Below are 22807 nucleotides of genomic sequence, written 5' to 3' on the forward strand. Positions count from 1 at the left end.
CGAGCCAGGGAGCCGTCACCAGTGATGGGCATCACTGTTCAGCCTCCAAGGGTCTGATGCCTCCAGGGCTCTGCAATAGAATGGGGGCTGCCCTGGTTATGAAGGAGGAGAATGCCTGAAAACTGGGGCCAGGCCGCCTGAGATCCACAGCCTCAGCTGCTTCTCTAAGAGGTGGGACCTTATCACACGTCTGACCCATCCCAGCTGCTGTCTGGACACAAGGACCATGAGCTACCCAGTGTACTGTAAAGCACCATCTAAAGTGTTCATCACCACACTCAGGAACCCCTCAGCTAAGGATACTTACCCCCAGACCTGTCCCGCTGTGTGGTCCCAGGAGTTTCTCCGACACTCTCATTCACTTACCAACCATCTCAGGCCACCTGCCGGTCTGGGGACCACAAGAAAGGAGTTTGAAAAACCAACGTCCTGTTTCCCCCAAAATATTTTTTATTCTTGCTTACATTTGTGTTTCCAATTGTGAATAAAAAATGCTTAGAAAGTGGTTACAAAACATCGTGAACCGGACACGAGGTGTGGGCTCGCCTTCTCTGCATGAGATGACACGGGGCCTGGCGTCTGGGTCTGGGTCGGCCTGCCTGGGCTCAGTCGGGCTTCTCACTTTCAGAATCTAGAAAACAAAACCGCCACAGCTCATTACAGGCCTGACGCGGTCACACGAGGCCCTGGAAGTTGGAATGGCGACACCAGAGTGGTCACGCTCCTTGGAGGGCTGGGCTGCCGGACCATGACCCAGGCACTATGCATACATACCCCGGGCTGCCTCTGCCATCTGGCCACCTTCCACACTGAGCAACCGCCCAAACCAGGCAGGGTCTTGCAGGGCCCACTGCCCTGGAGAGCAAGGTACCTCTGGCTCCACAGGCACAGCAAGCAGAGTCTGCTTGCCGACCTGCCCAGCCTCTGCTCAGAGCTAGCGCTGAGGCGGAGCACTGCAGGTGGCCAGGGGCACAAAGCCTGACTGCATCTCGGTGGAAATGCAGGACGAACAGACCAGGGCTGCCACCCCAGCCGCGGGGAGCCGGAGGCACCACGACCCCCAGCTTGAGTACACGCAGAACACACGCAGGGGCACCAGCTGCTGACCATAAGGCCATCAGGGCCGGTGAGCCAGGAAAACATGCTGAATTCCACGGGGCCCTCCCCAAATCCGCACCAAGGCCCTGCACCTACAGGACAGCAGAGCCCCTCAGGTGACCCCAGGGCAGGTGGCCCAGCCCCCCACCCAGCTCTGTCCAAAGTGAGTCACACAAACCTGGCTTTCTGTGAGACAGCCAACATGGACAGGGGGCAGAGACACCATTTAGTTGGCCGTGAGACTCATGCCCTCCATGGGGCAGAGTCCACTGTACATCTAAATGCAGTTCAAACTCAGAGTTTGAAAGCCGAGTGAACAAGCCAACCTAGGCCCGAAGCCACAGAGCTGGCATGGGGTTCCCGCCCAACAGCCCACTCTCGTCCTCTGAGCCATGTCGGCGCAGCGTCACTCACACCCGGCTCCTGCCAGGAAGAAAGTACCTGCCACTCAGCCCCCAGGCCCCTCATGGCCACCCCGGCCTCCTGGGCAAGGTGTTGACAGCAGGCATGGAGCTGAGAGTGAAACTGTCAGGACAGGGCAGTGCTGCCTGCCAGGGCTACCCACCCCATGCTCCCTTTGAGACTGGCTGTTCAGCTTTTACGTGGACAGAAGATAAGAAAAAGATGTTGTTCCACACTGTTTTCAAGCAAAAATGTTTATTTTTCTCCTTCAAATATACAATCTCTTGGGGAGTCTGTGCCACTGACCGTTCACATTCAAGGCCAGGACTCCAAACCACATGTCTGGTACAGCAAGGGGAGCGGGAAGAGGGCGGCTTCCACCACCCTCAGGAACCAGGCGCACATAATTCTCAACCCAAGGACCAAGGGGCACATTATAGAGAACAGAAATCTCTTACTATAGTGTCACGGCCTGGCAGAAGAGTCTGTATAATCACCTAGAAAATTCAATTCTAACTGAATTGATGGAATAATATATTTAAATCAAAATAATTCAGCCAGTCCTAGTAAAGTCCCAAAGTACAGCAGAACTATACAATTCACAGCTGGGCAGCCCAACCAGTGGCCCCCCAGTGGGAAATGGGAAATATCTTGGTCAGTGAGAAGCAGGGCCTTCAGCTCCCACCCTGGGCTGTTTGGTGCCTGTCTGGGATGAGCCCCACTGAAATTTCCAGGAGAGGAACACTCCCACCCCTAGCAGGGCAACCTCAGTGCCTGGAGAAGTCTGGAGGCCAGAGGTGGGTGGAACAGCCTGTGAACACATGGCAAAGCTAGGCCCAAGTGGCCACAGGCCTCAGTGCAAATGACAGAAAAGGAAGGCAGGTCAGTAGGAGAGTTGGCAGGCCCCCAGAGCAGAAGGGGTCCACTGTCTCTGCAAAGCAGGCGGCCTGCCTGTGCTCCTGCACCAGACACACACTTGTACCTCCCCCACACTCACAGCAGCCCTGCGGGCTTTGGGTCATGAGGGCGTGTCTGCTTACCTAGCGCTTTACAGCAGGTTCCACAGAGCCAAACACAGATGCTAACATTCCTGACTAAGAGACCAACTACCAGTAGCAATGCACTGCCCCAATAACCATGCATCCCTGGGCAGTTTGCTGGCAGTGACCGTGGCACTGCAGTTGAGGGAGTGTGTCCATTTGTTTGCTATCTATGACCATACAGCTGGAGAGACCTCGTTTTACGAGTACAAAGCAGAACTCTTCTAGCATTTGCAACTCTTCAATATTCAAGGTCACTAGTTCAATTTCTTTTAAAGCACGTACAACAGAAAAGTCAAGATCAGACTTTAGCTTCAGATTTTCAAACCATTCATGTCTCTGCAACTTAACAAGGGAAATAGAGATATCAATACACAAGCCAACTGTAAATGAAATACATCTTTTCTGATACATGATCTTTTAAAACATCTCTTTCCATCAGGGAATGGAAAAGCTGGAATTCAAGGCACTGTACTTCTGCAGGGTGATTACAATGTTCTAACCATCAACTCAAGTACAGGAAGTGAGTGCAAAGACAGCAAGTGTGGACCACGGGAAACTAAGAGGGAACAAGGTCTGCAGCAATAAAGAAAGCAAGGACTGCCACCCTGGCTGGGCACCCATGGGCAGGCGGGGCAGGACTTGGAGGCCAAACCACAACCTGACTCCTCTGGGCTATTCAGTTCAGTATGTTCCACTTGGCAAGTGGTGAGACAGAGGAGCTATGTGATCCACAGCCTGGGGCCAGGCATGCTGACCATAGGTGGCCACAAGAATATGGGGAGTGCTGGCGTGCCTGTTGCACCCAAGCCTGGCCCCTCATTGAGGCTCCAGCTGCCTGCTTGGGCTGCCCAGGGCCCCCAGGACACTGGAGCTGGGATCAGGCTTCCACACTGGCCCAAAGGCAGTGCGTAGGGTGGGGCTGGAAAGCAGGAGAGAGCAGTACCTGGCATGGGCACAGGCTGGGCTGAAGCAGCTCCAGGAATGACCGCGGTGGGTAGAGGGCTGGGTGCCGGGGCCAGACATGGCATCCCCACTGCTGTTCGAGACGTGTTCATCTACAAGACAAGAAACGTGGCTTCAATCAGCTAGCCTCCCTCAGTGGCCTTGGGGGTCCCCACAGTTTCTCCATCCTCAGGAGAGGGTGGTCTCAGGACCTGACATAGGGCACCTTTAATGGCTGATGCCAGAGTGGAAGTACGCAGCTGGGAGGCAGCCGCCGTCCCTCCCTCCTTCCACAGAGCTGCAGCCTGCCCACCTCTGGGCCACATGCCCCGACTGTCCACAGGCCAGAGTGGGCTTCAAAGCAGACCCCTCAGGACATGAACCCTGAAGTCGCACTAAGGGGACCACACACTCCAACCCAAGGCCTCCTGCTTGATTGGTCAGTGCCATTATGGCAGGACCAGAACAGCTGGGAGCTGTGCACGGTTGTGTGCCCAGAGATCCAGAGTCAGTGGCAGGGCAGCCCTTCTGCTCTCTGCACCTCAGATATAACCCCACAGGAGAAGCAGCACAAGGACTGGGAAATGAGCTGTGATGGCTGGTGAGGCCAGCATGGCCGTGATGCAGAAACCTGATGAGGCTACTGCAAGAAAACAGGGTAGGGCCCAACAGCCTTCAAACTGTCTAGACAAAATGTTGGCAGATCTGACCAAGCAACTATAAAACAAGATAAAACATCAGAGCCAAGTGAGGTTTGCCCCAGGAATGCAATGATGTCCCAGTAGAAATCACTGCATCTCACCACAGTTACATCCCAAGGGAGAATTCCACGTGATGCTCCCCACAGATGCAGGGAGAGTGTCTGAGGAGTTCCACCCTGCTTCATGGTAAGCACAGCTGCTGAAGCTGGAGGGTGCCTCCTCCATCTGGAAGGGCCTCTGCAGAACCCACAGCCAACCCTGTGCCGATGGTGAAATGCCAAATGTACTTCACCCAAGGATCCCCCTGTCCCTGGCCAACACTGTGTGGAAAGTTCCAGCCAATAAAAGAAAAGGAATAAGGGGCACAGACTAGAAAAGAGAAAGGAAAACCATCCTTATTTGCAGATGACAAGATCGTGTATGGAGAAAACCCCAAAGAGCAGACAAACCAATTTCTAGAACTAAAAAGCACATTTAGCAAGATTGCAGGCTACAAGGAACAGAAAACAACCATATTTCTATATACTACCAACATATAACTGTAAAGGGAAATTTTAAAGCAATAAAATTTACAACCACATTCCAAAATGTCAACTATCTCAGGGTAAATTTAATGAAAGCTGTGTAACACCTTTACACTGAAAACTATAAAACTTTGCTGAGAGAAAATTAAAAAGACATAAACAAAGCAATGCCATGTTTATAGAAAGACTCACTACTGTTAATGTGTCAAATCTTACCCAGATGCTTAACAGATGCGATACAATTGGAATCAAAGTCCCATAAGGCTATTTTGTAGGAATATACAAGCTGTTTCTAAAATGTAGGTGGAACTATTAAAGACCTAGAAAAATCAAGAAATTCTTGGGAAGGGACAAATTAGAAGTATTAACAAACTATACATAAAATAGATAAGCAACAAGGATTTACTGTATAACACAGGGAATTACACCCAATATTTTGTAATAACCTATAATGGAATATAATTTGAAAAAAGAAAGTAACCACTAGCTAAGGCTTCAGCAAACAAAACCAGCAAATGCTGGGGAAGGAGAGAATCTGTTTTCCAGAGTTATCACTTATAATATTCAGATGTCCAGTTTTCAACAAGAAATCACAAAATCTTTGCAAAGAAAATGAAAAGTATGATCCATACAGAGAGAAAATTCATTAATAGAAAATGTCCCTGAAGAAGTCTAAACATTGCATTTACAAAATAAAGACTTTAAATCAACTGCTTTAAATATGTTCAAAGAGTTAGAGGAAACCATAGACAAAAAGAAAACCAGGAAAATGATTCATCAACAACATGAGAATATCAATAAAGTGACAGAAGTTATAAAAGGAACCAAATATTAGAGCTGAAATATTAGAGTTAAAAGGTATAATAACTGAAATTTAAATTCCACTAGAGAAGCTCAAAAGCAGATTTGAGCAGGAAGAATAAAGAATCAGCAAACTTGAGACCACAGAATTGAAATTATCAAGTCTGAGAAACAGAAAGAATAAAAAAAAAAGAATGAAGAAAAGAAAAGTATACAGAGCCTATCAGGGAGAAGAGAAAGTGAAGGACAGGAAAAAATACTTGAAGTAGCGAAAGAAAAGACTGTCAACCAAGATTCTACAACCAGCAAAATGAACCTTCACGATGAAGGAGAAATTAAGACTTCTGGATAAACAAAAACTAAGGCAGGTTGTTACTAAAAGATATGCCCCACAAGAAATGCTAAAAGAAGAACTTTCATTTCAGGCTGAAATGAAAGGATAATAGACAGTAACTCAAAGCCATGAGACAAAATAAAGAAAGCAACTACACAGCTAAATACGTAAGCCAACACTATTGTACTTTTGGTTTTAATTCCTTTTGTCCCCTATATGATTTAAAAGAATGCATTAGATTATAAATCTGTATGAATGGGCACACAATGTATAAAGATGCAATCTGTGCAAAAACAACACAAAGGAGGAGGGATGGAGACATATATGAGGAGAGTGTTGAAACAAAGTTGGTATTACTCAAACTAGGTTGTTATAAGGTTAAGATTTTAATTGTAATCCCTAAGGTAACCAATACAAAAATAACAAAAACGTGTGCAGAAAAGTAAAAAAAAGCGGGGGGGGGGAGGGGATAAAAACCTGTAGGACATACAGAAAAATAAATAGTTAAACCAGTAGAAGTCCTTTATTAACCATAATTACTTTAAATGTAAATGGACTGAACTCTCCAATTAATAGGCAAAGATTGGCAGAGTAGATAAAAAAGCATAATTAATCTATATGCTATCTACAAAACACACACTTTAGATACAAACACACAAAGAGGTTGAAAGTAAAAGGATGGAGGACAGGAGATCAAGATGGCAGAGTAGGGGCTTCCCTGGTGGCGCAGTGGTTGAGAGTCCGCCTGCCGATGCAGGGGACGCGGGTTCGTGCCCCAGTCCGGGAAGATCCCACATGCCGCAGAGCAGCTGGGCCTGTGAGCCATGGCCGCTGAGCCTGCGTGTCCGGAGCCTGTGCTCTGCAATGGGAGAGGCCACAACAGTGAGAGGCCTGCGTACCGTAAAAAAAAAAAAAAAGATGGCAGCGTAGGAAGGTGCTGAGCTCACTTCCCCCCAAGAACACATCAAAAATACATCCATAAAGTAGAACAATTCTCTCTGAAAACAAACTGGAAATGGACAGAAATATTCTTCTAAAACAAAAGTTGTAAAAGAAAGATCCACATGAGTCAGATAAGAAGGGAAAAGAGCTATCAGGTTGGGACCCAGGCCCACAGAAGAAGAGGGGGATATCACCACTAGGAGATCCTCCCTGGGGACTGAGTGGTTTGAACCACATATTGGGTACCCCAGCCCTGGCGTCCAACATGCTGACATTCACATTACAGGGGTTCCAGAAGGAGACAAGTCTTCTTACTGGTTTGAAAACTAATAGGACTTCGAGGAGGGCTGTGAGAAACCTAGACCTGGCTCGTGACACAAGCTTGCTTGCTCCCAGGAATGAGGTGTAGAATGGAGATGAAAACTGCCCCAGAATTCCGGATGGTTTCATGAAACCACCTAGCATGCATCCAGCTCATCTACCTCTGAAGAGTTTCCCACTAGGTTGAAGGCTGCCATTGCTGAGGAAAGTGTGCAGTTGGGGATGGAACTGACTCAGACCCAACACTGTATATAAATGGGGCAAGGGCAGCCTTTGCTGGCACTCACAGAGGCAGCAGATCAGGAGCTGTATGGAGCTGACTAGCATTCTGGGATTGTCCCAGTGTACACCCTGGCCCACACCAGGTGCCCACTGCAGCCCTTTTGCTCCAGCACTGTGCCCCCTGGAGCAAACGTGTCATTGCTGGGAGAGGGGAGAGAGCACACTTAGAGGGAAAGGAGCCAGCTCGGACCCCACCCCTGCTTCAGCACCTTGGGATGAGACCCCACCCCTGATAGGGTAGTGATGACGACTCAGCATAGAAGAAGCTTCAGCTCACCCATGGCTCTGGCTCTAGCCCCTCCATCCCCAGCCCCACCACCCACCAAATTGATACCAGACAGCATATCCTGGGGGAAGACATGACCCATGCTCACTTCAGATCCAGCTCTCGCACCGAAACTACTGAACACGTGCAGACTGCATAGAGATGCTCCCACACAAGTACAACCCTTCAAGACCGAGATAGGTAACTGTTTCACCTAATTTTATAGAGATAAGAAACATTAAGCAAAATGAGAAAACAAAGGAATGTCTTTAAAACGAAAAAACAAAGAAAAAACTCTGAAAAAACAACTAATGAAAGAGAGAAAATTTACCAGATAAAGAGTTCAAAGCATTAGTAGTAAGAATACTAACTGAACTAGGGAAAAGAATAGATGAGGACAGAGAGAATTTTAACACGGAACTAGAAAATATAAAAACCAGTCAGAACTGAAGAGTGAAATAACTAAAATGAAAAACACACTAGAAGGAATTAACAGACGATAATATGTAATAGAGAAGAATGCATAAGTGATCTGGAAGATAGAATAATGGAAATCACCCAATCAAAACAGTAAAAAGAGAAACAAATTTTTAAAATATGAGAACAGTTTAAGGGACCTCTGAGACAACATCAACCATGCTAACCTTCACATTATAAGGGTTCCAGAAGGAGAAGAGAGTTGAAAATGTATTTGATGAAATTATGGCTGAAAACTTCCTGAACCTGGAGAAGGAAACAGATACCCAGGTACACAGAGTATCCCAAACAAGATGAACTGAAAGAGACACAGACCAAGATGTATCATAATTAAAATGGTAAAAGTTAGAGATAAGGAGAGAATTTAAAGGTAGCAAGAGAAAAGCAAAGAGTCACGTACAAAGGAACACCCATAAGTCTATCAGCTGATTTTTCTGCACAAACTTTGCAGGCCAGAAGGGAATGGCATGACATATTTATAGTGCTCAAAGGGAAGAATCTACAACCTAGGACAATCTACCCAGCAAGATTATCATTCAGAATTAGAAGTGAGATAAAGAACTTCTCAAATAAGAAATAACTAAAAGAGTCATCAATACTTAAACTAACCCTAAAAGAAGTCTTAAATGGTCTTCTCCAAGTGGGAAAAAAAAGGCTACAACAAGATGTAAGGATTTATAGGAAAGGAAAAACCCCACAAGTAAAGGCAAATATATAGCAAAGGCTGTGGATCAATCACTTAACATAAGCTAGTACAAAGATTAAAAGACAAAAATTGGAAAATAAACTATAACCACAATCAACAGTTAAGGGATAAACATGAAGATGTAAAATATGACATCAAATACAAAAAATGTATGGGAGGGGAGTAAAAAAATGTAGATCCTTTAGAATGTGTTTGAACTTAAATAACTACCAGTTTAAAACAAGCAGATACATAGGTCAACGTATATGAAACCCAAGGTAACCACAAATCAAAATCCTACAATAGATACACAAAAATAGGGAGAAAGTAACACAAGCATGCCATGATTTGATAAAGAAAATAATCAAACCACAAGGGAAGAAACTAAAAGAAGAAGAAAATAATATAGAATGATAAAAACAACCAGAAAACAAGTAACAAATGGCAGTTAAGTACATACCTATATAGAATTACTTTAAATGTCAATGGACTAAATGTTCCAATCAAATGACACAGAGTGGATGACTGGATAAAAAACAAGACCCATCTATGTGCAAGAGACTCTCTTTAGAATTAAAGACACACAGACTAAAAGTGAAGGGATGGAAGGAGCTATTTCATGGAAATGAAAACGACAAGAGAGCTGGTAGCAATACTAATATCGTGCAAATTAGACTTTAAAAAAAAAGTCTACAAAAAAGACAAAGAAGGATATTATATAATGATATAGTGATCAATACAAGAAGAGAATATACATTTATTAATATGTATGCACTTCATATAGGTGCAACTAAATATGGAAAGCAAATATTAACAGACATAAAAAGGAGACACTGACAATAATAGAATAATAGTTGGAGACTATAATGAAATATTGGTCTTAAATGACACATTAGACAAATTGGACTTAATAAATATATATAGGACATTCCATCCAAAAACAGCAGAATACACATTCTTTTCAAGTGCACGTGGAATGTTCTCTAGGATAGATCACATGCCAGGCCAAAAAACAAGTCTCAATAAATAGAAGAGAACTGAAATTACATCAAGCTTTTTTTTTCAACCACAACAGTATGAAACTAGAAACCAAGTACTGGAAGAAAAATGGGAAAAGCACAAACACATGGAGACTAAACGACATGTTAATAAAAGAAACAATGGATGAATGAAAAAATCAAAGAGGAAATCAGAAAAAAACGAGACAAATGAAAAAAACCGCAACTTTGCACAATCTACAGGACACAGCAGAAGCAAATATAAGAGGGAAGATTATAATAATACATGCATACCTGAGTATACAAGAAAAATCTCAGATAAACAACCTATCCTCCATCTAAATGAATTAGAAAAAGAACAAAGCCCAAGTTAGCACAAGTAATACCTAGTGAAGAGCTAATACCTAGTGTAACAAACTATTGTTACAGAACAGCTAATACCCAGTGTAACAAACTATTCCAACAAAATGAAGAGGAGGGAACACCCCCAAATTCATTCTACGAGCCCACCATTATACTGATACCAAATCTAGAAAAAGACATTACAGAGAAAAGAAAATTACTAGTCAATATCTGTGATGAATATAGATGCAAAAATCCTCAAAAAATATTGGCAAACCAAATTCAATAATATATAAAAAGGATAATACACCATGATCAAGTGGCATTTATTCCACAGATTCAAGGACAGTTCAATATCCACAAGTCAATCAGTGTGATACACCACATTAACAAAAGGAAGGATAAAAATCACATTATCATTTCAATAGACACAGAAAAAGCATTTGACAAAATTCAACTTCCATTCATGATAAAGACTTGCATCAAAGTTGGTATAGAGGAAACATATTTCAACATAATAAAGGCCATTTATGACAAACCCACAGCTAACATCACACTCAACAGTGAAAAGCCAAAACTTTTCCTCTAAAATCAGGAACAAAACAAGGATGCCCACTCTCGCCACTGAGAAGTAGTACTGGAAGTCCTAGCCACAGCAGTCAGACAAGAAAAAGAAATAAAAGGCATCCAAATTGGAAAGGAAGAAGTAAAAATGTCACTATTTGCAGATGACATGATGTTATACTCAGAAAATTCTGAAGTTCCATCAAAAAACTATGAGAACTAATAAATGAATTCAGTAAAGTTGCAGGATACAAGATTGACATACAGAAATCTATTGGTTTTCTAAACACTAATAATCAACTATCAGAAAGAGAAAACAATAAAACAATCGCATTTAAAATTGCATCAAAGAGAATAAAATACCTAGGAATAAACTTAACCAAGGAGGTGAAAGATCTATAACCTGAAGACTCTAAAACATTGATGAAGGATATTTAAGATGACACAAACAAATAGAAAAGATATTCCATGTTCCTGAATTGGAAGAATTAATACTGTTAAAATGGCCATACTACCCAAAGCAATCTACAGATTTGATTCAATCCCTATCAAATTACCCATGACATTTTCCACAAAACCAGAACAAATAATCCTAAAATTTATATGGAACCAAAAAGGCTCCCAATTACCAAACCAATCTTGAGAAAAAAGAACAAAGCTGGAGGTATCACACTCCCCAACTTCACATTATACTACATAGGTACAGTAATCAAAAGAGCATGGTACTGACACAAAAACAGAAACATACATAATGGGACAGAATGAACAGCCCCTCCCAAAACCCATAAACTTATGGTCAATTAATCTACAACAAAGGAGGCAAGAATATATAATGGGGAAAAGGCAGTCTCTTCAGTAAGTGGTGCTGGGAAAACTGGACAACTACATCTAAAAGAATAAAATTAGAACATTCTCTAACACCATATAAAAAAATAAACTCGAAATGAATTAATATCTTAAATAAGACTGAAACCCATAAAACTACTTGAGGAAAATTTAGGCAGAACACTCTTTGACATAAATCAAAGGAATATTTTTTTGGCTCTGTCTCCTAAGGCAAATGAAACAAAAGCAAAACCAAACATGGGACCTAATTAAACTTAAAAGCTTTTGCACAGCTAAAGAAACCTTCGACAAAAAGAAAAGACAACCTATTATCGAGAGTGAGAAAATATTTGCAAGTGATATGACTGATAAGGGGTGAATATCCAAAATACATAAACAGCTCATATAATTCAATATCAAAAAAACAAACAACCTGATTAAAAAATGGGCAGAAGACTTCAATAGATATTTCTCAAAGAAGACATACACATGGCCAAAGGGCACATGAAAAGATTCTCAACATTGGTAATCAGAGAAATGTAAATCAAAACCACAAGGAAGTATCACCTCACACCTGTCAGAATAGCTATCATCAAAAAGACCACCAATAACAAATGTTGGCAAGGATATGGAGAAAAGGTTACCCTAGTACACTGCGGACGGGAATGCAAATTGGTGCAGCCACTATGGAAAACATTATGGAGGTTCTTCAAAAAACTGAAAATAGAACCACCATATGATCCAGCAATTACTTTCCTGGGTATATATCCATAGAAAATGAAAACACTAATTTGAAAAGATACAGTGATCACAGCAGCTTCATGTACAATAGCCAAGATATGGAAACAACCTAAGCAACAGATGAATGGATAAAGAAAATGTGGGTTACATATATAATGGAATATTACTCAGCCATAAAAAATGAAATTTTGCCATTTGCATCAACATGGATGGATCTGGAGAGTATTATGCTTAGTGAAATAAATCAGAGAAAGAAAAATATTGTATATGATCAGTTATATGTGGAATCTAAAAAATAAAATAAACGAATATAACAAAACATATAGATTCACAGATATATAGAAAACAAACTAGTGGTTACCAGTGGGAAGCTGGAGGGAGGGAGGGGCAAGATAGTGGTAGGGGACTAAGAGGTACAAACTAATAGGTATAAAATAAATAAGCTACGAGGATATATTATACAGCACAGGAAATACAGCCAACATTTTATAATAACTTTAATGATGTACATCTATAAAAATACTGAATAACTATGTTGTACACGTGAAACTAATAAAATAGTTTAAATCAACTGTATTTCAATTAAAACTTCTTTAAAAAAAGAAAAAGAAAGTGAAATGATGGGAAAATAAACTCCTGAGAGCTGATCCAAGATGGTACAGTGGAAGGAGCTTGGGCTTACCTCACAACAAAACCACAACTAACTGCTGAACAGCCATCAATAAAAAAGACTGGAAGCTGCCAAAAGAGATATTCTACATCCAAAGATATAAAGAAGGAACCACAACAAGATGGTAGGAGGGGCACACTCACAATATAATCAAATCCCATTACCCTGGGTGGGCAATCCACAAACTGGAGAACTATTATATTGCAGAAGTTCTCCCACAGGAGTTAGAGTTCTGAGCTCCACGTTAGGTTCCCCAGCTGGGGGTCTGACATCAGAGGGAGGAGCCCCAGAGACATTTGGCTTTGAAGGCCAGGAAGGCTTGATTGCAGGAGCTCCACAGTACTAGGGGAAGCAGAGACTCCACTCTTGGAGGATGCACACAAGGTCTCGCATGTACTGGGACCCAGGGCAAAGGCAGTGACTTCACAGGAGCCTAGGCTGGACCTACATGCTGGTCTTGGAGGATCTCCTGGGGAGGGGGTTGTGGCTGTGGCTCTCCCTTGGGATGTGGACATGGGTGGTGGAGATTTCAGGGAGTGTGCAGCTACATGAACTCTCAAGGAGGCAGACATCTTGCTTGGGTCATCAGCACCAAGACCTGGCCCCACCCAACAGCCTGTAGTCTCCAGTACTGGGACACCTCAGGCCAAACAACAGCCCTACCCATCAGCAGACAGGCTGCCTAAAGACTTCTTGAGCCCACAGCCACCTCTAGACACATCCCTTGACACGGTTCTGCCCATCGGCCCACCAAAGGGCCAAGATCCAGCTCCACCCACCAGTAGGCAGGCACCAGACCCTCCCACTAGGAGACCTGCACAAGCGTCTATACCAGCCTCACCCACCGGGGCAGACACCAGAAACAAGACTACTACAATCAGGTAGCCTGCAGAAGTCTGAGTCTGCAAATACAGGAATTTGTTCCAGACAAACAAACAAGATAAAACCCCAAAGAACAACTAAGCAAAGTAGAGACAGGCAATCTACCAGAGAAAGAATTCAGCATAATGATAGTAAAGATGATCCAAGATCTCAGAAAAAGAATGGATGCACAGTGTGAGAAAATACAAGAAATTTTTAATAAAGAATTAGAAAATATAGAGAACAACCAGAGTTGAAGAATACAATAATTGAAATGAAAAATATACCAGAAGGAATCAATAGCAGAATAAATGATGCAGAAGAACGAATAAGTGAGCTGGAAGACAGAAAGGGGGAAATCACTGCTGCAGAACAGAATAAAGAAAGAAGAATGAAAAGAAATGAAGACAGTTTAGGAGACCTCTGGGACAAAATTAAATTCACTAACATTCACATTATAGGGGTCCCAAAAGGAGAGGAGAGAGAGAAAGGGCCTGAGAAAATATTTGAAGAGATAATAGCTGAAAACTTCCCTAACATGAGAAAGAAAACACTCACTTAAGTCCAGGAAATGCAGAGAGTCCCAGGCAGGATTAACCAAAGCAGGAACACGCCAAGACACAGTAATCAAATTGACAAACATTAAAGACAAAGAGAAAATATTAAAAGCAACAAGGAGTAAGCAACAAATAATGTACAAGGGAATCCCCTTATGGTTATCAGTTGATTTTTTTTTTTTTATCAGTTGATTTTTTCAGCAGAAACTCTGCAGGCCAAAAGGGAGTGGCACGATACATTTAAATGAAGAAAGGGAAAGAATATTCGACCCAGCAAGGTGCTCATTCAGATTCAACGGAGAAATAAAAAGCTTTACAGACAAGCAACAGGTAAAAGAATTCAGCACCACCAAACCAGTTTCACAACAAATGCTAAAGGAACTTCTCTAGATGGAAAAGAAAAGGCCACAACTGGAAACAAGAAAATTACAAAATGGGAAAGCTCACCAGGAAAGGCAAACATACAGTAAAGGTAAGAAATCATCCACACACAAATAGGATATCTAAACCCATAATTGTGAGAGGAAGAGAGTACAAATGCAGGATATTTGAAATACATTTGAAATTAAGAGCTCAGCAACTGAAAATAATTGTGTGTGTGTACATATATGTGTGTGTGTGTGTGTGTGTGTGTGTGTATACGGCTGTATCAAAACCTCATGGTAACCACAAACCAAAAATGTATAATAGATATACACACACATAAGAAAAAGGAATCCAAATACAACAGTACACAGAGTCATCAAATCACAAGAGAAGAGAAAAACGGAGGAAAGGAAGAAAAAGACCTACAAAAACAAACCCAAAACAATTAATAAAAGGGCAATAAGAACATATGTATTGATAATTACCTTAAATGTAAAAGGATTAAATGCTCCAACCGAAAGATACAGACTGGCTGAATGGATACAAAAATAAGACCTGTATATATGCTGTTTATAAGAGACCCACTTAAGCTATAGAGACACATACAGACTAAAAGTGAGGGGATGGAAAAAAGTATTCCATGCAAATGTAAATGAAAAGAAAGCTGGAGTATCAATACTCATATGAGACAAAATAGACTTTAAAATAAAGACTGTTACAAAAGACAAGGAAGGACAATACATAATGATCAAGGTATCAAGCCAAGAAGATATAACAGTTGTTAACATATATGCACCTAACATAGGAGCACTTCAGTATATAAGGGAAATGCTAACATCCATAAAAGAAAAAGTTGACAGTAATACAATAATAGCTGGTGACTTTAACACCCCACTTTCATCAATGGGCAGATCATCCTTCAGAAAATCAATAAGGAAACACAGGCCTTAAATGACACATTAGACCAAATGGACTTAATTGATATTTACAGAACATTCCATCCAAAAGCAGCAGAATACACATTCTTCTCAAGTGCACATGGAACATTCTCCAGGATAGATGACATCCTGGGCCACAAAACAACCCTTGCTAAATTTAAGAAAACTGAAATCATTTCAAGCATCTTTTCCAACCACAACGCTATGAGATTAGAAATCAACTACAAGAAAAAAAACTGCAAAAAATACAAACACATGGAGGCTAAACAATATGTTACTAAATAACCAACGGACTACTGAAGAAAGCAAAGGGGAAATCAAAAAATACCTACAGCTAAATGAAAACAGAATCATGATGATCTGAAACCTATGGGACACAGCAAAAGCAGTTCTAAGAGGGAAGTTTATAGAGATACAAGCTTACCTCAGGAAATAAGAAAAATCTAAAATAAACAACGTAAAGTTACACCTAAAGCAACTAGAGAAAAAAGAACAAATCCCAAAGTTAGTAGAAGGAAAGAAATCATAAAGATCAGAGCAGAAATAAATGAAACAAAGACAAAGAAAACAATAGAAAAGATCAATGAAACTAAAGCCTGGTTCTTTGAAAAGATAAAGAAAATTGATAAAACTTTAGCAAGACTCATCAAGAATAAAAGGGAGAAAAGCCCAAATCAATAAAATTAGAAATGAAATTAGAAATGAAAAAGGAGAAGTTACAACCAATACCACAGAAATAAAAAGGACCATAACAGACTACTACTACTACTATAACCTAAAAGAAATGGACAAATTCTTAGAAAGGTACAATCTCCCAAGACTGAAGCTGGAAGCAACTGAACATACGAACAGACCAATTACAAGTACTGAAATTGAATCTGTGATTTAAAAAACTCCAAACAAACAAAAGTCCAGGACCAGAGGGCTTCATAGGTGAATTCTTTCAAACATTTAGAGAAGAGTGAACACCTATCCTGAAACTATTCCAAAAAGTCACAGAGTAAGGAACACTTCTAAACTCATTCTCTGAGGCCACCATCACCCTGATACCAAAACCAGACAAAGATATTACAAAAAAAGAAAATTACAGAACAGTATCACTGATGAATACAGATGCAAAAACCCTCAACAAAATACTAGCAAACCAAATCCAACAACACATTAAAAGGATCATACACCATGATCAAGTAGCATTTATCCCAGGGATGCAAGAACTTTTCAATATCTGCAAATCAATCAGTGTGATACACCACATTAACATATTAAAGAATAAAAACCATATGATCATCTCAATAGATGCAGAAAAAGCTTTTGACAAAATTCAACACCCACTTATATGATAAAACCTCTCCAGAAAGTGGGAATAGAGGGCACCTACCTCAACATAATAAAGGCCATATATGACAAACCCACAGCCAACATCATTCTCAATGGTGAAAAACTGAAACCATTTCCTCAAAGATGAAGAACAAGACAAGGATGTCCACTCTCGCCACTTTTATTCAACATAGTTTTGGAAGTCCTAGCCACAGCAATCAGAGAAGAAAAAGAAATCAAAGGTCTCCATATTGGAAAAGAGGAAGTAAAACTGTCACTGTTTGGAGATGACATGATACTATACATAGAAAATCCTAAAGGTGCTACCAGAAAACTACTAGAGCTCGTCAATGATTCTGGTAAATCTGTAGGATACAAAATGAATACAAAGAAATCTGTTGCATTTCTATACACTAACAATGAAAGATCAGAAAGAGAAATTGAGGAAACAATCCCATTTGCCACCACATCAAAAAGAATAAAATACCTAGGAATAAACCTATGTACGGAGACAAAAGACCTGTACTCCGAAAACTATAAGACACTGATGAAAGAAATCGAAGATGACACAAACAGATAGAAAGATATACCATGTTCTTGGATGGGAAGAATCAATATTGTCAAAATGACTATACTATCCAAGGCAATCTACAGATTCAGTGCAATCCCTATCAAACTACCAGTGGCATTTTTCACAGAGCTAGAACAAAAAATTTTAAAATGTGCATGGAAACACAAAAGACCCTGATTAGCTGAAGCAATCTTGAGAAAGAAAAATGGAGCTGGAGGAATCAGGCTCCCTGACTTCAGACTATACTACAAAACTACAGTCATCAAAACAGTATGGTACTGGCACAAAAACAGAAATATAGATCGATGGAATAGGATAGGACATCCACAAATAAACCTACACACCTATAGTCAATTAATCTAGCAGAAAGGAGGCAAAAACATATAATGGAGAAAAGATAGTCTCTTCAATAAGTGGTTCTGGGCAAATTGGACAGCTACCTGTAAAAGAATAAAATTAGAACATTCTCTAACACCATATATAAAAATAAACTCAAAATGAATTAATGACTTAAATAAGACTGAAAACCATAAATCTCCTAGAGGAAAACATAGGCAGAACACTCTTTGACATAAATCATAGCAATATAGTTGCAGACTTTAATACTTCACTTTCAATGAAGGATAGGACAACCAGATACAAGATAAGTAAGGAGAGGACCTGAACATCACAAGCCCATTAGGCTTAACAAACATTTACAAAACATTTCACCCAATGAGAGCAGAATTCTGCAGTGTAAGCCCTGACAAGTAGCTTTTCTTTCTTTTTTTTTTTGTAATGCAAGTGCCTGACTTAAGCTTTGATTTCCTGAGGCACCCACTCAAATAATAACACTGCCAGCCACACAACTAGATAAAGACCTACCATCCCCTTCACCCACCCCCATCCGAGCTCCTGTAATTTAGAGATCTCTGATTGATTTTAAATAACTGACCATTTGGCTATTTGCCTTTTTCTTTTCTTCTTGCACTTTAATTCCAACTCTTACATTTTAAGTTCACAAATAAGGAATGAACTAGTGAAACTCCAATAAAAGCAGGACCCCAGGCCTGCCTGTCTGTTTCTCTCACCCTCTCTCTTTCTCTCTCCCTCCTTGCCACCTCACTATGTAGCCCCAGGTGTGTCATGTAACCCTCCCCTCCAGACCTGTAAGTAATAAACCTTGTCCTTTCCACAGTTTACTGATGGTTATTGCTGAAGAATCTTGCAATCATATTAAGAACCACAAGGGTTGGTCCAGCCATATGACTGGTTCTGAAAGGGGAACCCAGGCCCAGGTGAGTGCTCCCAGGCATTTCTAGCTGATAGCATCACTACTGATAGGCTGAGGGTGGCACAAAACAAAGACACATTCTTTTAAAGTGCACAGGGAACATTCTCCAAAACAGGCCATATGTTAGTCCACAAAACAATTTTAAAAGATTAAAATGATACAAAGTATCTTTTCTAACACAATGAATGAAATTAAAAAAAAATTTAAGCTAGAAAACTGGCATATATGTAGAAAGTAAACAATGCACTCAAACAACCAAATAGCCAAAGACGTAGTCACAGGGAAATCAGAAAACACCTTAGAAAAAATGAAAAGGAAAACACAACATATTAAAATTTATTACATATAGCAAAAGAAGTGTCCAGAGGGAAATTTATAACTGCAGATGTCTACATTAAAAAAGAAGAAAGATCTTAAGCCAATAACTTAACTGTATACCATAATAAACTGAGATAAACAAAATACAAAATAGAAAAACGATAAAGGAAAATCAACAAAACCAAAAGTTAGTGTTTTAAAAAGATCAAAAATTGGCAAAGTCTTTAGCTACCAAACTGGATAACTCAGATGAAACAGACAAATTCCTAGAAACACACAAACTTCCAAAACTGACTCAAGAGGAAATAGAAAATCTGAATAGACGGGTAACAAGTAGTGAGATTGAATTATTAGTAAAAAACCTCTCAACAAAGAAAAGCCCAGGACCAGACAGCTTCCATGGTGAATTGTACCATTTAAAGAAGAATTAACACCAATATTTCTCAAACTCTTCCAAAAAGTTGAAGAGGTGGGAACACTTCCTAACTCATTCTATGTAGCGAGCATCACTCTGGTATCAAAGCCAGATAAAGACATCATAAGAAAAAAAAATTACAAATACCTGTGATAAATACTGATGTAGAAATCTTCACTAAAACATTAGCAAACTGGATTCAATAGCATATTAGAAGGAGTATACACCATGACCAGGTGCAACCCTGAAAGGATGGTTTAATATATGAAAATCAATCAATGTAACACACCATTAATGGAATGAAGAGCTAGGAAAACCATAATTCAAAAAGAGTCATGTACCAAAATGTTCATTGCAGCTCTATTTACAATAGCCAGGAGATGGAAACAACCTAAGTGTCCATCATTGGATGAATGGATAAAGAAGATGTGGCACATATATACAATGGAATATTACTCAGCCATAAAAAGAAACGAAATTGAGCTATTTGTAATAAGATGGATAGACCTAGAGTCTGTCATACAGAGTGAAGTAAGTCAGAAAGAGAAAGACAAATACCGTATGCTAACACATATATATGGAATCTAAGAAAACAAAATGTCATGAAGAACCTAGGGGTAAGACGGGAATAAAGACACAGACCTACTAGAGAATGGACTTGAGGATATGGGGAGGGGGAAGGGTAAGCTGTGACAAAGTGAGAGAGTGGCATGGACATATATACACTACCTAATGTAAAATAGATAGCTAGTGGGAAGCAGCCGCATAGCACAGGGAGATCAACTCAGTGCTTTGTGACCACCTAGAGGGGTGGGATAGGGAGGGTGGGAGGGAGAGAGACGCAAGAGGGAAGAGATATGGGAACATATGTATATGTATAACTGATTCACTTTGTTATAAAGCAGAAACTAACACACCATTGTAAAGCAATTATACTCCAATAAAGATGTAAAAAAAAAATAGAATGAAGAGTTAAGAAATATAATCATCTTAATTAATGCAGAAAAACCATTTGACAAAATCCAACACTCTTTCATGACAACAGCACTCAACATGCTAGAAATAAAATAGAATTTTCTCAGTATGGTAAAGGCCATATGTGAAAAAACCCTTGTTAACATCACACTCAATGGTGAAAGACTGAACATTTTTCCTTTAAGATCAAGACAAAGATGCCCACTTTTTCCATTTCTATTCAATATAGTACTTGAAGTTCTACCCAGAGAAATTAGGCAAGAAAAGGAAATAAAAGGCACCCAAATTGGAAAGGAAGAAGTAAAAGTATCTCTGTTCAGAATAACATTTCTTATATGCAGATAACCCTAAAGAACACACACACACACACACACACACACACACGTACACACACACACATACAAACTGCTAGAACTAATTTATGATTCAGCAAAGTTGCAGGGTAGAAAATCAACACATCAAAATCAGTGGCATTTTTTTTTTTTTTTTGGCTGCTCCACGTGGCATGTGGGATCCTAGTTCCCCAACCAGGGATCAAACCTGCATCCTCTGCATTGGAAGCATGGAGTTTTAACCACTGGACTGCCAGAGAAGTCCCAGTTGTATTTTTATACACTAGCAATGAACAATCTGAAAAGAAAATTAAGAAAACGATTACATTTAAGCACAAAAAAGAATAAAATACTTAGGAATAATTAAACTAAGGAGTTGAAAGACTTACACACTGAAAACTGCAAAACGTTGCCAAAAGAAATTAAAGAAGACATAAGTAAATGGGAAGACATCCCATGTTTGTGGATTTGAAGACTTAATATTGTTAATATGTCAATACCACCCAAAGCCAATCTATAGAGATTTGATGCATCACTATCAAAGTCTCAATGGCATTTTTTCAAAAAATAGAAAAACTCATCCTAAAACTCGTTTGGATTCTCAAGGGATCCCAATAAGCAAAACGGTCCTAAAAAAGAACAAAGTTGGAAGACTCATACTTCTTGACTTCAGAACTTACTGCAAAGCTACAGAAATCAAAACAGTGTAATATTAGCAACATGACAGACTGTACACCAATGAAATAGAATAGAAAATCCAGAAATAAACCTTTGCATATATGACCAATTGATTTTCAAAAAGGGTGCCGAGACCATTCAATGGGAAAAGGACAGTTTTTTTCAACAAATACTGCTGGGACAACTAGATATCAACATGCAAAAGAATAAACATGGTCCCTTACCAAACACCATATATAAAAATTAACTCAAAAAGGATAAAAGGCCTAAACATAAGAGCTACAATCATTAAACTCTTAGCATCTTTAGAGAGCACTTAGAAGGAAACATGGGGGGAAAGCTTTATAACATTGGATTTGGCAATAAATCATTAACAAATCCAATGACATAGGCAACAAAAGAAAAAATAAACTGGAATTCATAAAAATGAAAAAGCTTTATGCATCAAAAGACATTATCAACTGAGTAAAAAGGTAACTCACAGAATGGGAATTATTTTTGGAAATCACATATCTGAAAAGCGATTAATATCCAGAATATAGAGAGAATCCCTCCAACTCAACAACAAAAGAAGAAACAACTCAATGAAAAAATGGGCAAAAACCCCTTCCACCATGTGAGGATACAATGAGAAGTCTGCAACCTGGAAGAGGCCCTCACCCTTGCATGCTGACATCCTCATGTCAGACGTCCAGCCTCCAGGACTGTGAGAAATAAATTTCTGTTGTTTATATTTAAAAAATAGGCAAAGGGCTTGAATTATTTTTCCAAAGAAGACATACAAATGGCCAATAAGCTCATGAAAAGATGCTCAACATCACTGATCATTAGGGAAATGCAAACCACCTCACACCTATCAAGATGGCTACCATGAAAAAAATCAGAAAATAGAAAGTATTAGAGAGGATGTGGAGAAACTGGAGCCCTTGTGTACTGTTGGTGGGGATGTAAAATGGTACAGCTGCTCTGGAAAGTAGTTTGGTGATTCCTCAAAAAATTAAAACTAGAATTACCATATGATCTAGTGATTCCACTTCTGGGTATATACCCTAAAGAACTGAAAGCAAAGACTCAAAGAGATATCTATATACCCATGTTCATAGTAGCATTATGCACAACAGTTAAAAGGTAGAAGCAACCCAAGTGTCATCAACGGATGAACGGATAAAACAAAATGTGGTATGTACGTACAACGGACTATGACTCAGCATTTAAAAGGAAGGAAAGTCTTTCAAGACACTGATGAAAG

General features: G+C 40.1%; 1 protein-coding gene across 10 annotated transcripts in view; it reads right to left on the minus strand.

Annotated features, from left to right (window-relative positions):
* Positions 1 to 427: 427 nt before the first annotated feature.
* WNK2 (WNK lysine deficient protein kinase 2) overlaps positions 428 to 22807 on the minus strand; it is a 158642-nt gene continuing 136262 nt past the window's right edge. For all 10 annotated transcript variants that reach the window (XM_032635702.1, XM_032635707.1, XM_032635704.1 and 7 more), the window contains 2 exons: positions 3487 to 3598; positions 428 to 631 (listed from right to left, as the gene is read on the minus strand). In XM_032635702.1, coding sequence (XP_032491593.1) covers positions 606 to 631; positions 3487 to 3598 — 138 coding nt within the window. In that variant the 3' untranslated portion in view covers positions 428 to 605. The remainder of the gene's footprint in view (positions 632 to 3486; positions 3599 to 22807) is intronic.

The sequence above is a fragment of the Phocoena sinus genome, chromosome 6 (assembly GCF_008692025.1).
Source record: "Phocoena sinus isolate mPhoSin1 chromosome 6, mPhoSin1.pri, whole genome shotgun sequence".
NCBI lineage: Eukaryota > Metazoa > Chordata > Mammalia > Artiodactyla > Phocoenidae > Phocoena > Phocoena sinus.